The following is a 16885-nucleotide window of genomic DNA, read 5'->3' on the forward strand; positions in this document are numbered from 1 at the left end:
TCTTCCATTTTTGTGGTGAGTGACCACATCCACCCTTCTCCAGTCCAATGATTCTAGAGACTCGTCGAAAAGATCTGTCAGCGGAGCCACCAGAACTTCCTAAGTTCCTTCAGTACCCTCAGATGTACAGCATCCAGCCCCTCGCTTTGTCTACTGTTATTTTAGCTAACTCCTCACGACCACAATCCTCTGTTAACCAATCAGGTCTACCACTCCTCCATCCCTATTTGTTTGTCTTCTGTGGTCCCGCTCCTTCCGTGAACACAAAACTTCAGCCATGAACACAAAACAGAAATATTTGGTAAGCAATTCAGCCTTTTCTTTATCAGTTTCTACATATTTCTCTCCTTCACCTTTGAATCTCACAATGCCACTTTTGCACTTCTTCCTATCACTAATATCTAATAATGTCTTGTCTCGCCGTTTTACCATGTCGGCTATTTTTTCTTCCATTTGCATCTTTGCTTTCCTGACTACACAACCAGCCTCTCTTAACTTTTCCAGATATTTTTTCCTCTCTTCTTATTCTGTGATCTTTTGTAGTTTATGAAAGCTAACCTCTTATTCCTTACCTTCTCAGCTACTATTTTTGAGATCCAAAGCGGCCTTCTTTTCCTCTTACTTACTTGCCTCACAAAAAGGTTTGCTCACTGCATTTCAAGTTTCAAGCTCATAATTTGGTATACTGACCATCACAGGTATCTGGCCAGTTTACAGTATTAAAAATTTTAAATATCTTAAAAAATAAAAATAGGGCAGCTTGGAGCCACGACAAGGACAAAATTTAAAAGGAGCAAAGGGGGAGGGAAATTTTAATTACATTATGAAAATAAAAATAAATGGATGAGAAGAGGGGGAGGATAAAACAAGAGGGAAAAACCGGGGGCCGCTTCTTAAAAGCGGTTCTCTATTTATTTTTTGTTTTTTTTCTCTTGATCAGGATTCTTAACTGCAATTTTCACTCTTTCCAGATGTTCCCATCCAGACAGTTCCTTGATGTAATCCACCATCCCAACAAAGTTAGTTGTTGTTTTGGGGTTTTTTTTTTTAAAGTCTAGAAACTTTGCTTTTCAATGAGTCCTCACTATACCCATCTTAATATTAAAACGTACCATGCACTGATCACTGGATGCCAGATGATCACCCACTATAACGAAGAAAGCGAGCAGGATGTTGGGCATAATTAAGAAGGGGATTACGAGTAGATCGGAAGATGTCATAATGCCACTTTATAGAACAATGGTCAGACCGCACTTGGAGTACTGTGTCCAATACTGGTCTCCATACCTTATAAAGGATATAACTCTGCTGGAGAAAGTGCAGAGGCAAGCCACAAAACTTATCAAAGGAATGGAACATTTGAGCTACAAAGATCGACTCAGGAGGCTGGGACTGTTTACCCTTGAGAAGAGAAGACTGAGAGGGGATTTGATAGAGACCTTTAAAATATTAAAAGGATTTGATAAAATAGACCAGGAAGCACCATTGCTGAAATATTCAGAGGTGACACGGACAAGAGGTCATAGCCTGAAACTGCAGGTTTAGGACAAACGTCAGAAAATTCTGTTTCACACAGCGTGTGGTGGGTGCTTGGAATGCGCTCCCGGAGGAAGTTGTGGAGGAGGCTACTGTACTGGGATTCAAGAGAAAGTTGGATACACACCTTCTTGCATATCATATTGAGGGATACGGTAAATCCGGGTCTCCAAAAAGGAGTACCTAAATGGGCCACCGCGTGTGCGGATCACCGGACAAGATGGACCTCGGTCTGATCCTGTGAGGGCGTTTCTTATGTTCTTATGTTCCCTGTTTTGTAAGCACTAAGGCCTAGATTCACTGTACTCACTGGTCTGGATCGTTGTTGGGCAATTCGTGGCCGAGTTCTGCCCGGCGACCGATTCACTACAGAATCCTCATGCAAATTATCTGATCGGACGCACGCCCACAAGCGATCCTGGTTGGCTGTAAATGCGATCTGCGCATGCACTTGCTCTCCACACAAGCAAGTCAAAACAAAGGGAGAGAGGTGGCTGCAGTTTACTTGAGTGGACATTTCAATTTAATGGAACAGAACACACTTTAGCCAGAATACACAAGAACATAAGATTTGCTGCTGCTGGGTCAGATCAGTGGTCCATCGTGCCCAGCAGTCTGCTCACATGGCGGCCCTTAGGTCAAAGACCAGTGTCCTATTTGAGTATGGAATAGAATATGCTTTAGCCAGAGTATGGGACAGAACATGCTTTTAACTCGCGGGTTAAAACCACGGGCTCGCACTGTGCTTTTTGCAGAATTGGGGAATAATGTACAGGTTTTATTTTGAGGATTGTTTTGTAACCTTGATACTGGGATTTCAGAGCCGCAAAGAGCAGGAGAGTCGGCAAGGACAGAACCGATTGGTCCTCAAGTCACTTCATTTTGGATTGGCAAACCCAATCAGTGTTTCTTCTTCTGTTTAGTGAATCGATGTCTTCCTACTTATGCAGGCAATTAACTCCTCATTTGCACGGGTGGATCAGATTGGGTGGGAGATGGATCGGGCACAAGGTTAATGAATAAGGTCGGGGAACGATCGCAAACTGGTCGGGACATGATTGGTGCATTTAGTGAATGTGGCCCTTAGTCTAGTATGACCCCTTTCCGCATGGGTTCCATTGCCAACTGCTGGAATAGTTCTCCTTGTAGAGAATCCAGGATCTCCCTGCTTCTAGAAGACCCCCCCAATAGAGGTACCCCAATCAGCATCCGGTTTCTTTCCTACAAGCCAGACTGTAGGAGCTTGTCTGCTTGTGTTTATATTCTGTAAATTCAGTCTTTTCATTCGTGCATTCCGCCCTTGTGCTGCACAGGTTCCCCGAGAAGACATCTCTGGCCGAGGGAGATTGCAGATTTTTCCATAAAGTCTGCTTATCTGATCAGGGCTCTGGGACCATTCCCTTGGGAGCTTGCTCACCCCAGGTTCACATGCTAGTGGGTTGGCTGCATGGCTCTGTGGAGGTGTTCCGGGGTCAGGGCAGACTGCGTTCCTCTGCCAGGCATGTGGCGACATGTCCAAGGGTCCCGGCTGTGGATGTCTTATTGGTGGGGCAGTCATAAGATCAGAAGTCCAGCTTGTCTGCTTCTTAAAGCAGAGGAATAGTGGTTGAGTCTTGGAGGTCCTACCGGACGGCTACAGGCTGGAATTTCATTATCCTCTGGTAGATTATTTTTTGGCTTCTGTAAGGAAGGCTAGAAAAGGTGGCTTCAGGCTTCCCCTGTAAGGAAGGCTAGAAAAGGTGGCTTCAGGCTACAGTCTGCAGGTTTCTGAACATAACAGCCATAGAGCCCATTCCGGAGCACGACTCAAGCTCCCGAAGATGAAACTCAATATACTTCTTTGTTCCAAAGAGGCTCCGAAGATTGAAGGCCGATCCTAGACCTCAAGGCTGTCAATGCAGTGCCAAGTGCCTCATTTCCGCATGGAAACTGAACGGGCGGTGATCGTCTCAGTGGCTACAGAGAAGTTTTTGGCTTTCCTGGATCTGACAGAGGCATATCTCCATATTTACATCTTTCCAGATATAGGAGGTATCTGATGGTCCATGTTTGCAGCAGCATTACCAATTTGTGGCGCTGCCCTTCAGATTGGCGACAGTGCCCAGGACCTTCACCAAAGTGACAGCCTATCTGCTTACCCTGAGAGTTTTGGTTCATTCTTATCTGGACGACTGGTTGCTCAGAGCCGTGTCGGCGTCCAAGGGGTATCAGACCATTCACCAAGTGGTTCAGTTGCTGCAGTGTCTGGGCTGGGTGATCTACTTCTGGAAGAGTCACCTCAACCCAATGCAAGATCTGGAATACCTGGGGGTTCGCTTCCACACAGGTTGGAACCAGGTGTTCCTACCCGTGTCTCTTCGGGGGCTTCCTGGCTACCGATTCCCATGGCCTGGCAGTATCTCCAGGTTCTGGGGTACATGATGATGCAGGATGATTTGATTTTAATAATAATAATGAGGATTTTGCGCTGGAGTCAAGATCCAATTCTGATGACGGATGTCAGTCTCAAAGGCTGGGGTTCTGTTTGCATGGTTCAGGGCCGGTTAGCCCTCAGAGTGGAAATGGTCAATCAATCGCCTCAAACTTTAGACAGTTTGGCTAGCCCTTCATTACAAGGGTTTTCTCCAGCATCGAGCTGTCTGTGTCTTATTGGACAACATAACAGGGGTGGCTTACATCAATTGCCAAGAAGGCAGCAGGAGTACTTCCCTGAACATGGATGCCCAGTTTCTCTTCCAGTGGGTGGAGAGATACCTTGTGGCGTTGGTAGTGGTGCAGGTTTCAAAGAGTGATCGACTACATAGTGGAATGCTGGGATCGCCCCATGTTTGACCTCATGGTATCAGCGGCCAACAAGAAAGCAACTCAGTTCTTCAGTCAGTCACGAGGTTGGCAGCGAAGGCCTGAATGCTCTGCTTCAGCCTGGCTGGCCACAGGAAGGTCTTGGGCATCTGTTGAGAAGAATAGCGACCCACAAGGGGCAGGTAATCTTTGTCATGCCTGATTGGTCAAGGTGCACATGGTATGCCAACCTGGTTCAGCTCCCGTGACATTATCGTCGTCTCATGCAGGGCCTGATTGTGCTGCAGGATCCAGACCACTTTGATCTTGTGGCCTTAGTAAGGGCTGTTCTTCAGCCACCGTCACCACCACGCTCCTTTGCAACAAGAAGTCCATGGTAGCTGGCTACGCGAAGGCATGGAGATGTTATCAGGCCTGGTGTGTCCAGCAGCAGGAGGATCCATCTGTTCTCAGATTCTGAGGTCCTTCAGGACAGCCTAATGAAAGGCCTGGTGGTGGCTTCTCTCTGAGTCCAGATTGCCGGTCTTGTATGGGTCCTAATCCCTCGAGGGGCTCCTTGGCCTTTCACCCGGATGTGGTCCATTTTCTGCAGGATGCTCTAAGGCTCCGGCTCCCCTGTCCATCTTGAAATCTCAACTTGGTTCTCTGCTCTCTGGCTCATCCACCTTATGAGCCTCTGGCGTAAGCATCCTCAATGGATCTTACGGTCGACTGTTTTCTTGGTGGCCATTACCTCCGCCCACAGGGTTTCGGAGCTGCAGGTTCTTTCCTACCGGATCCCTTTCTGTGTGTTACGGATTCTGACGTAGTGCTTCACACGGTTCCCTTTTTTCTTCCGAAAGTGATTTTGGCTTTCCACATCAATCGGGAAGTCAGGCTTCCTCCAGTTCAAGGGAACAGGACCGGGTTTTGCGGTACCTGGAGGTTACGAACAATTTTTGTTGTCTCCAACCTCTCTTGTTCTGGTGGCTCCTGCCTGCAAGGGCAGGCCAGCATCCAAGGCTACCATTTCCAGATCGATCCATATGGTCATTTCCTCTGCTTAGTGGTGAGAGCTCATTCTACCAGAGGCATCTCATCCTCTGAGCAGAGTCCTCGGCGATCTCTTTGGAGATTTGCAGGACCACTACCTGGTCCTCTGCATACGTTCAAATTTTTCAGGCTCTGCTTTTGGTTCCTCCATTTTGGCAGCAGGTTCATCAGTTCCACCTTGACTCTCCAGGATTGTTCTGTTGCATCCCAATAGTCCAGGAATAGAGCGGGATTGTATAAGAACAAAAGATTAGGTTCTAATCTTTCTTGTAAATCCACACTCTATTCCTGGAACCCATCCTGGAAACTGCTGATTGTTTGCTTGTACTGGTAAGCTGGATTTCTGTTTTATGACCAGCCTTTTATAAGAGTGCCATCAGAATGGGTTTAGCACTTAGTTTTTAAGGGGGTCCCTAATGCAGGTTGTCTTCTTCTAGCACACTGTTTTGTTTTGTGTGTGCTTATTTGGGGTTTTTTTGTCGTTCAGGTTGCTAATGTTTAATGACCTGTTTCAATTGTTGCTGTTCGATCTACATTTCTTGTTATGAGCAGATTAGACTTATTTGTAGTGGGGTATCCTCATACCCCTCTACAGATGTTCCTGGCTTCCTTGTGACAAACTGATTGTTGAGGGGACAGTCATAAGGTAAGAGGGGAGGGGCTTAAGTCTCTGAAATGAGGCTTCCTACAAGTTCTGGTAAGTATAGGAAGATAACCTAATAGTCCAGGAATAGAAGATTAGCAAAGGTAAGAACCTAAGCTTTTGTGACGTTTAGAGACTGCCTGCTCACGTGAATGCCTTCCCGCCTGACGACGGTTTGCGGTTCCTCAGTTCTTTGTTTTCCGTAGAGCATAGAAGTTGAATCGAGTTGCCTTTCTAGTCAACTTAATTTTGCCTTTTTGGCTCATTTAGTTTTTTATTTTTGTAAACTTATATATACATACATACCCCCCCTTTCAGTCAGGCCTTCTTTCTCCGGTTTTTCATTGACCTTCACAACTGGTGCATTCAGTGTCTGGAGTTACAGTATCTAGTGGACACATGTATCCGCTGTTCTACTGTACAAAAACACTCTTAAGGGTCGTCACATCTAGCAAGAGAAGCTGTTTTTGGACCGCCCATGGCCTCTGACGACAAATTGAAGCCAACGGTACCTGCATTGACGCCTCCCTCGACGTCAGACTAAGTTCCTGCATTAGGTAAGACTGCTAAGATGCCGTCCACTTCACATCCAGCGCCGCAGGAATCTTCAGCATTAAGTCTCTCGATGCATGCCAAGCATCGACACCATCATCGATCTCCTGTGCAGTCTGTGTCTCCTTCAGGGTGTGCTTCCTCATTGAGGTCACCCTCTCCTCGACACACTGCAGCACTGATGGTCCTGGCGCAATTCTTCCAGGACCAACTTAGGAGTTTTTCCAAAGGGAACTCGCCGGTTGTTTAAGCTACATATGCAGCACTGGTGTTTGCATAGACTCCCTTGGTACCGGCCCAGCCTGAGCATGGCACATTGAGGACCCAGATCTCTATCTAAACATTGATGGACATCAATATCCTGCAGTACCGATGCTCGCTCTTCTAAATCCAAGAGAACATTGCATGGTACCAAGTCACATTCACCTCAATGTAAGTCAAGATTACACATTCTCAACATCAGCCTTTTAGTTGATCGGTACCGGCGACATCAAAGAAGCTCTTCTCGATGCTCTCACAATCATCGTATTCCCCAGAACAGGAAGCATGCTTCTTCTTCCTATAGAGTTGGGGACCTTGATTCAGATCTTTCTGTACAAAATACTGATCTTGAATCTACGTTATCTGCTCCAGAGTCATATGGCATCCCATCATATCCATCTCCACCGCCAAGATGCAGATCTCTTTCTGAATGATTTTCACTAAATTTATCAGGCAGATGGGGAAAGCTTTGCCTGTTAAACTGGAGTCAGACATTGAGCTAAGAACAGAGCGCCTTTAGGCTTTAGATTTTGATGAACCTCCTAAAGGGCTTCTAAAATTGCCCCTTTACAATCTACTTAAAAAAGTTATGTTTAAGAACTGGGAGACTCCTCTCACCCTTCCAGTAGCTCCAAAAAATATTGACTATACAGAATACAGTCATTCTTTGCTGGTTGAATCCACTCTTTAAAAAAATCTTCCAGTATAAGAGTATATGCTACTGCTCCACCAGAACGTGAAGGCCGCTCCATAGATAAGTTTGGGTGCCGCCTCCTCCAGAACTCTGTTGACCAGCAGAGTTCTCTGCTATAATTTATTTGTTGTTCTGTCTTAAACAACTCATAAAGAGGTTAGCTGACTTTGAACAATACATCGGGAAAGTACTTACCTCCAAGTATGCATGGGGAGCTCACCTAGACAGCCTCCGGACTCGGGGACTGTGATCTACTTGAGAGAAAGTATTTCATATCAAACTGTTAGACCTGTGAGCAGTTTCAGGATCTCTTTCCAACAAAGTCCTCCTTGTTCAAACAGACAATCAAGTAGCAATGTACTACATCATCAAACAAGGGGGAACGGGCTCTTTTCCTCTTTGGAACTGGGCAATTCCTCAATATATTTCTCAAAGCAATCTATGTACAAGGGAAACAGAATGTTCTGGCTGACAAACTGAGTAGATTTCTTCAGCTGCACAAGTGGGCTATCAACTCAGTCTTGCACCACATCATCTCGCTTTGGGGGATTCCTCAGACCTCTGCATTTCCCCACAACCACAAGTTACCTCAATTCTGCTCTAGACAGTAAGTACTCTCTGTATTGTCTGAAAGCGGATGCATTTCTTCTGGATTGGACACAAGTTTCTGTATGCATTTCTGCCAATCCTCGCTCCTACCCGGTGCTGAGCCACTCGCTGAATGGCTGCCTTGAGTTCTCGCGGGACTCATAAGAACTTAGGGCAGCTATTCAGCAAGCAGCTTAGCGCCAGGCAGGAGCACGAAAGCTTGCTCCTGCCCGGTACACCGCTGGACCACCAGGGATTCAAAAAGGGAGGCAGGAGGGAAAAAAATGGCAGGCGTAACTGGCACAGGAGGGATCCCTGCTGTTTCATCCAACCCCAACAGGCCTTACGGCAGGCCCTGAAGAGGCCTGCAACAAGTCTGGGAGGGGGGCAGGTGGGCGATCAAGTTCAAGTTTAATAAGATTTGTTATCTACACAGTATCATATTTCAATGCATATAACAATTTTCCAATGCATAAAAAATAAAAGAAAGGATGGACAAAATATGACACATACAAATCATATAAGTTCTAATACAAACTGATACAAAAAGGGTAAATAGGATGGACTACAGTCTTTAATTTTAAAAAAAGAAACATTTAGGGAGGAACATATAGGATGGGATTACATAAAATCCATTAGGATCTGAAGATTTTATATTTGGAAGGTTAAGCTGTCTATGTATTGAATGCATCCTTATACAGAAAGCTTTTTAAGGAGCGCTTGAATTTTTCTAAGGATGGTTCATTACGTAGGTACAGTGGTAAGTTGTTCCACAGCTGAGGAGCTATGACTGAGAAAATGGTAGATCTCCTGGTCCCTATTATTTTTAGAGAAGGAATAGTTAGTAAATTTTGTTGTATTGATCTGAGAGCCCTAAATGGAGAGTACGGTATCAAAAGTCAATCCAAAAATATCAGCGCGTGTGATTGTTGAATTTTAAAGGTAAGCAATATGATTTTAAAAGTTATTCTATGTGTAATTGGTAGCCAGTGTGCAGTTTGTAAAAGTGGTGTAACGTGGTCATAGTTTTTAAATCTTGTAATAATTTTTATTGCTGTATTTTGTATTATCTTCTTATTTCTTTATTGGTTATGCCGTGGTATAAAGTATTGCAATAATCTAACCTGGAAATGATTAATGAATGAATAAGAGTATTGAGAGCTTCAGGTTTAGAACTTTTGATAATGATCTGATGAGACGTAATTTATAAAAGCAATTTTTAACTACTGAACTAATTTGATTATGATAAGAGAGTTCCTGGTCCAATATTACTCCCAATATTTTTGTTGTAGTTAATATTTGGAGAGGGATGTTATTTAGGAGTATCTGAGATGAAAATTTTTTTAGATCCTTTTTCCATGGGAAAAACATTATGGAAGATTTTGATGCGTTCAAGGCCAACATATTGTCCTTAAGCCATTGGCTTATTTGTTTTAACTTGTTATTAATAGATATCTCCTTTGGGTCTTCTGAATTTAGAGGGTACAAAAGTTGGATATTGTCTGCGTATGCAAATGAGGAAAATCCAATAGACTGACTGAGGGTTAAAGCAGAGACCCCCATTTTTGGGCCCAAAAATCTGTTTATATTCGAGTATATACACTATTTGCATGCACTGCTTCCATTGTATATAAATAGATCTCATTCATATTCATTTGGGAAATCCTTAAAACCATGGTGAGGACTGAGGTTGGATGCCCCTAGTATGAAGCATTTCTCTATTGCAGTAAACTTGCCTGAGCTAAGAGTAGTGAGAGAATTAAACTGTTTGCTACAGCATGAAGACACATTAATATTCTTTTATATCTAATCTAATACTTGGTTTTATATACCAAGACTTCAATCTAAGAGTGCTCGACTCGGTTTCCAATAGTTAGATTAAGCTGAAAGAAACATATTAATTGGATCTTAAAAGGGTTACTTACCAAAATGTTTGGCAAACAAAATAGTTTTCAAAGCCTTGCGACAGGAAGAAAGGGAGCCGAAGCGTCTCAGGAAAAGAAGATCGTTCCAAAGTTGTGTGAACTTAAAGGACAAAGAGATACCTTTACTGGATGTTGCCTTACTTTCTGAAAGTAAGGTTTGGCAGCTCAGACAGCTGCCCCCCCCCCCCCCTCCCAATGCAAATTACAATAATTCAAAAACAAAAAAACCCAAATTGAAGATCGGCAGGCAACATGCCCACTCTCGCCACCAAGCAACACACCCCACAGCACCTCCCCCCCAAATGCTTCTGATTACTTACATTACATTAGGGACTTCTATTCCGCCTATACCTTGCAGTTCAAGGCAGATTACAAAAGAGCTAACTGGACATTTCCAGTGAAGTTACAACAGTTTTGGGTGGGGGTTTTTTTTTTTTTTTTTGGTTACAAGGGAGGAGAGGTACCTGGATTAATTCTGGAAGAACTTGCAAATTGGATATTAAATTGACTGTACGTTACTGTGTGATATAACAAATAGATTACAGTTAGAGTACAAATAAGATTACGTTACATTTCAGGGATCTGAATACTTGGTTGGTGTTTTGGGGAGGAAGAGATTATTTAAGTGGAGGTTTTGGGGGAGAATTTATCTAGGAGGAGGGGGAAGGGTTGGGTTAAGATATCTGGATAAATTTTTTGAAAAGTAGGGTTTTGATTTCTTTTCGAAAAGTTTTGAAGTCGCCCATTGCCGTCAACAGGTTGGAGATGGAGTGGTTAAGTTTTGCTGCTTGCGTCGCCAGAAGGTTATCAAACATCTTTTTGCGCTGATTGCCCTTGAGTGGAGGAAAGGCAAAAAGGTTCGGAGTTCCTCTTTGTCTTGAGGTGAGGATCTGGTTTAGGCGGTTGTTTAGATAGGGGGGGACAGAGCCGTTTAATGCTTTGAATAATAGACAGTAGAATTTGAATTGAATTTGTGCTTGCATAGGTAGCCAGTGAGAGTCTAGGAAGGCAGTTGTAATATGATCATATTTTCTCAGGGAGTAGATCAGTCTGATGACCCCCCTTACCTTTCTTATGATGGCTGGCAGGATGCCTACTCCCTCCAGCCTGCAGGCTCGCCTCTTCAAAATGGCATCCCTGGTACATCCTGAGGTTCTGATTGACCCAGGTTATTTAAGGGAGGAGAAGGCCCGCCATTTTGAAGAGGCGGGCCTGCTGGCAGGAGGGAGTAGGCATTCCTCCAGCCAGCCATCGTAAGTAAGGTAAGGGGGGGTTGTCAGAGGCATGGTGGCAGAAGGGAGTGGGCATCTCTCCCACTGCTGGGGGATGTCAGGGTGCGTTTCTTGGCAGTGGAAGGGAGTGGGTGCATCTCCTGCTAGCAGGGGTGTGGTGCATTGCTTGGCGGGAGGAGTGGGCATCTCTCCTGCTGGAGGGTGTCGGGAGGTGGGGGGGGGGTGAATTGCTTGGTGGCAGGAGAGAGTGGGCATCTCTCCTGCTGCCAGGAGGTGAAGGGTGGGGGATGCTTGACTTTGGCTAGATTTGTTGTTTGAGGTTTTTTTTGTTGTTTGGAGATTTTTTTGCATTTATTCTGCACGTGTGCCCATCGCTATCACCAGCAATGGGCACATGCAAATTTAGTGAACCTTCACTACTCTCTGCCAAACTAATTTGCATGAGCTTTTTTAAAATCGCTAAAATAATAGCTGCGACAGCAGCCCATCGGTTTTTAACTCAAATTTTTGAAAATCTAGCTCTGTGTATATACATATCATCTCATCTATATAATAAAATGCTAAGCGCGCATGCGCACTCTTACTGCGTGTTTCCCTGATCTGTCGGGCTGTGGCCGGCAAGAGTGCGCATGCGCTACACCAGGACTCCAGGACGCCTTCGGTTCCACAGTGGCAGGGATGGCGGAAATGTTAGGCGGCTGTCAGCTTCAGGCGCGCGCGGCGATGCGGAGCGGCGGCTGCCAGGAGGAGGGCTTCACGGAGCAACGCTGGCGGCAGCTGCCGGGAGGAGGGCTTCTGGCGTACCTGGCGGCTTCAGGCGTGCGCGGCGGCTGGTGGCGCCTGCAGGCCGCAGCAGCTTCAGGCGGCTGGCAGACGTGAGAGGAGGTAAGGGGTGCTGCTGGACAGGAGAAGAGGTGCTGACGACGGGGGGGAGATATAAAAAGGAGGGGGGGAGATATAAAAGGAAGGGAGGCACACTGCTGGACAAGGGGATCAGGAAAGAGGTGTTGATGGACAGGGGAAGAGGTGCTGATGGACGGGGGGAAGAAAAAGGAAGGGAGGCCTACTGCTGGACAGGAGGAGCAGGAAAGAGGTGATGATGGACAGGGAGCAGGTAAAACAAAGGGAGAAGGGCTGCTGCTGGATAAGGGGAGCAGTGAAGGGGTGGTGGTGGTGGACACAGGGGAGGTAAAAGGAAGGGAGAATGGACAGGGAGAGCAGGCAAGGGGTGATGGTGGACAGCCAAGGAAAAAGAAAGACAGAAATACAGAAAGCGGCTAAGGAGAGAGAAAGAAAGAAATAAAGACAGACACACACACACATATTCTAGCACCCGTTAAGGTAACGGGCTATAAGACTAGTAGAGTAATAAAGCATCAAAGTTATTTTTCATGTGATATGCACCCACTTAGATAAATCAAAACCATATGTGCATTTCAATCTTATCTTTAAATTAATTTTCTTCAGACCATCAGAAGTATGCAGGTCCAACAATTTTACTGCTTGAACCTTGCATAGTTCATCAGTCCGACATCATTTTTGCGATTTGAATTTAAACTTAAATTGACTGAAACTTATAAATATTTCACAGTGATGCTGTAAAGTTATTTAAAAGAGCACTTATCTTTGAAGTTGCTTCGGGGTTAATAGCAGCTGACACAAATTCATGTTGCCCTAACAGGGCTGACTCAAGGCAATTCCCCCTTGCTAGTGGCTCTCTCAATTTGCAACTGTCATTTTAAATCAAGGTTCAAGCAGTAAAATTGCAGGAATTGCATACCTCTGGTCCGAAGAAATTTAATTTAAAGATAAGATTGAAATGCACATATGGTTTTGAGTTTTGTATTCTCATATAGCTATAAGAGTACCATATATACTCTAACATAAACTGAAATTTTTGGACAAAAAAGGTCCAAAAATGGGAGTCTTGGTTTATATTAGTCTTCTTCTCTTCCCCCCCCCCCCCCACTCCTGCTGCAGCAACCCCTCTGAACAGACAGATTAGCTGCTACGATCAGTGTATGCCCAAGCTAGAGTAACATCCCCGTCTGCGCACTGCCAGAACGTCAACTAGTGCTCCTTCCTAGCAAATGAGATTGATATCCTTGGCTTGGGAGGGAGCAATAGCTGATGTTCTGGTGAGGTTGCGGGCGTTACTTTTGCTTGGGAATGAGGGAGGAAGCATTCATTAGTTGATGTTCCGGCGGGGGTTTGAGCATGAGTGTTGATGCAGGCGTTTGCTCTTGCTTGGGAAGGAGCACTAGCTGATGTTTCAGTGGGGCACCGGCGGAGTTGCAGGCATGGATGTTTTGCTCGGGAGGGAGCACTAGCTGATGTTCCAGTTGGGTTGGGATGCAGGCATGTCCTGATGAAAGCAGCAAAAGTCAATTCAGGGGAGGGTTGCAGCAGCGGTGGAGAGGTAAGACTACTAGGAGGGAGGGTGGTAGGGTATCGCAAGGGAGTTACCATTTTTCCTCTAAAAAGTGGGGCAAAAATTGGTAACTGTTTATATTTGAGTATATACAGTAAGTGTTCCCCCTCCTATACTTAGCTCTAGCAGGTTTTTATGACTGTTTTTGCACAGTATTCTTGGAATGGTCAGAATCAAATTTTGGTGGCTTATAGAGCAGTAAGGGGCAATCAGACATAAAATTATTCCTCCTCTCCCACACACTTTTTTAGTTTGCAAAAAGTGAAAACTTAAAAACATTTTGGAGTTTTGTCTTCAGAAAACAGTAAGCATCATTTTATTATGTCATTTCAAATGACTACACATGCCTAGTGGGCCACAAAACTGACTCAATTTGTATATCAATGTCTTTGGCAAACCAGTATATTTTTATTTAGTTTTTGTTTTTTTGTTTTTTTAGAATTAGTTTTTCACCTGGGGCACTTGTAGATAAGCCATTCTTAGATACATGAATCCTGAAAACGAAACAGAAATCATCCTAAGAGCTTGGTGTGTAGAATACTATTGGATGAAATGGGCCTAATCAATTTTTTGCAGATGTTTGGGGGGAAATGGTTCTGGATTGGGTGTTTGTTTTTTAATATTAAACTTCACGTTTGTCATTGTTTAAACTTTTTTAATTGTTTACCCCAATAGGACACAATGTTTGCAAGAGGGATAAAAAGGAAATGTTTTGATGGTGAAGACGAAATTGAAGGAACATTAGCTGGGTTTAAAGCCATTCCTTCATATAATCTTCAACGGCAGTCGTTGTTGGACATGTCTTTGGTTAAACTTCAACTCTGCCACATGCTTGTTGAGCCTAATCTTTGTCGCTCAGTGCTTATAGCTAATACAGTACGACAGATCCAAGAGGAGATGACTCAGGATGGGACCTGGCAGATAATAAATGCACAGAGTACAGGACAAACATCTTTAGACCGTTTGGTTTCAACAGACATTCTTTGTCGTTCCTCCAAGGAGCAAGGTGAAGGAAAATTTATTTCAGGATATAGCAATTTTAATACAGACTTTGAGGAAATTCAGACTCAAGATATTTCAGAATTATCAACAGTTACTTCTGTACAAACCTCAAGAAATATGCAAAATCTCTGGGAAATGGGGAACTCACAAGATAACAAAGGAAACTTTCAAAAGTCTTTAGATCAAATATTTGAAACATTAGAAAATAAAAACCCTAATTCTGTTGAAGATTTGTTTTCAGATGTTGACACCTCTTACTATGATCTTGATACAGTGCTTACTGGAATGATGGGGAACACTAAAATGGGACACTGTGAAGTACTAGAAAGCTTTTCATCTCAAGCAACAACAAATTCCAGTTCTAACTGTAAAACAGAACTTAATGAGATTGATCATATTGTGGAGATCCTTGTTGAATCTTGAAACATCTATGATTGGCAAAAATTCAAGAACATATGAACAAACGTCCTTAAGTACTGGTATTCCAAAAACTAGAAATATAATTGTGTGCAAAGCACTTCATTTTGCCAGATATTGTTTAATCCTTAAAGTTATTCCAGTTCTGTTTTAAAAAATGTTTTCTTTATTAAAATACAACTATGTATTTTTTTTTCTTGGTTTGGTAACAAGTACCAAGCAAACTAGTTTTGCATTCATATGCCCAACTTGTCAAGCTCAGATGTTTGCATTGACTGCTTTAAGATAGTGACAAAAGAGTTGATTCAAAGTATTAAACCTCTCTTTTTTTTTTTTTTTTTGCAAACTGTTCTAGGCCATTTCTCCCAGTTTAATCTTAATGACATAAGTAATCTTCCCTAATGTCCAAATAGACAACGTACATCTGAGTTCCCTCCGTATCGGAAGAATAAAACTTCTCTAGTCACTTCATCTTCCATATTGGCAATGGCAGGGTTATTTTCTCTTTATATATATTTTTTTAAATTATCTTTTCCATCATGCTTAAGCTGTGCTTTTTCTATAGTACTTGACATGTAGCATTTAGATTTCTTACTGTTTTCTTAAAAGTACGTATATTTTTTCCTATAAAAGTCTAGTCAGTTTAGTATTTTTTATAAACTTTTACCAGTTGTATTTTTTTAAATTTCAGGAATTGACATCTTACATAGTGAGCTATACTGTAACTCTGTGAAGAGCATGGATGCTTTAAATACTTTTATAAATTGTATTTTTACATCTTGGTGTAAGACAATTGTTCTCAATCTTCATTTTTTTTCTAGCATAGTTGTACTAGAAGTTATACTTTTTTATAAAAATATAATTAGAAAAGATCTGGTCAAAGGAAATTATTTTTGAATTCTGTTCAAGACATTTTTTTTCTGTTAACCTAGTTAATTTATCTTTTGAATTTTATTTATGTATTTATATGTGACCATTGTTTCAGTTTCACTGAAGTCTACCATCAAATATTTAATGAGAGAAACTACTCTCATAAATACTGTATATAGTGTTACTGGGCAAGGTGTTCAGTTTATTATGGACACTTGAGATATAAATGTTGTCAAGTTTCAAACATGTGCATGTTCCATTCTTAACGACTTTTTGTTAATCTTTTTGTAATAGGCACTATACAATTGATTCAGCTTTATGAAGATTTACATACACCATTTGGCTCCTAAGTAATATGTGTTAGTCAATTGCTGGTCATACTAGTTCTTAATAGCTGTGTATAAGCTTCCAGAACAAATTTTTAAATATGACCTTTTTTAAAAATATATCAACAAAAAATTTTCTGTTGTAATATTTCTCTTATTCTTTGGGGCTATAGCAGAACGTGAAAGAGGGGAACATAAGAGAGAAAAAAAATTAGCAACACCTGTCCTTTTAACTTATGAATCCATCATTTTGCCAACTATGGTAACTGTTGGGTCCCTAAGCAGTTCTTCCTTATCAGCAGCAGATGAATCCAGATGAGTAGGTTAAGTCTACCAGCAGGCGGAGATGGCAAAAAGTTGAGCTCTATCATATATGTGATGATATGCTCACTGGTGATTCAGTATTCTTTATCGCCGCAGGCAGATGGATGGTTTCTCTCCTGCTCCTGGTTTCATCTGCTGTTCAAACTAGCCTGAAATAGGAGCTGGGTTGTGTCTGGAGCCTAACTTCATTGAGCATGGGGAGTAGGCTTCCTGGGTGCCTCTTTTGGGGTATAGCCGATGGTGCCGATTT

The 16885-nt window shown here is 43.0% G+C and overlaps 1 protein-coding gene across 4 annotated transcripts in view; it reads left to right on the plus strand.

Moving 5' to 3' along the window:
• The window catches only part of LOC117363826 (cell division cycle-associated protein 4-like), a 48798-nt gene extending 32573 nt beyond the window's left edge, over window positions 1-16225 (plus strand). For 2 of the 4 annotated variants that reach the window (XM_033952225.1, XM_033952227.1), the window contains exon 2: window positions 14372-16225. In XM_033952225.1, coding sequence (XP_033808116.1) covers window positions 14372-15121 — 750 coding nt within the window. In that variant the 3' untranslated portion in view covers window positions 15122-16225. Of the gene's footprint in view, window positions 1-10896; window positions 10916-11761; window positions 12151-14371 lie in introns of those variants that run through there. The other 2 variants (XM_033952228.1, XM_033952226.1) reach the window with 2 other exon arrangements.
• Window positions 16226-16885: the final 660 nt, after the last annotated feature.

Source organism: Geotrypetes seraphini, chromosome 7 (assembly GCF_902459505.1).
Source record: "Geotrypetes seraphini chromosome 7, aGeoSer1.1, whole genome shotgun sequence".
Lineage (NCBI taxonomy): Eukaryota > Metazoa > Chordata > Amphibia > Gymnophiona > Dermophiidae > Geotrypetes > Geotrypetes seraphini.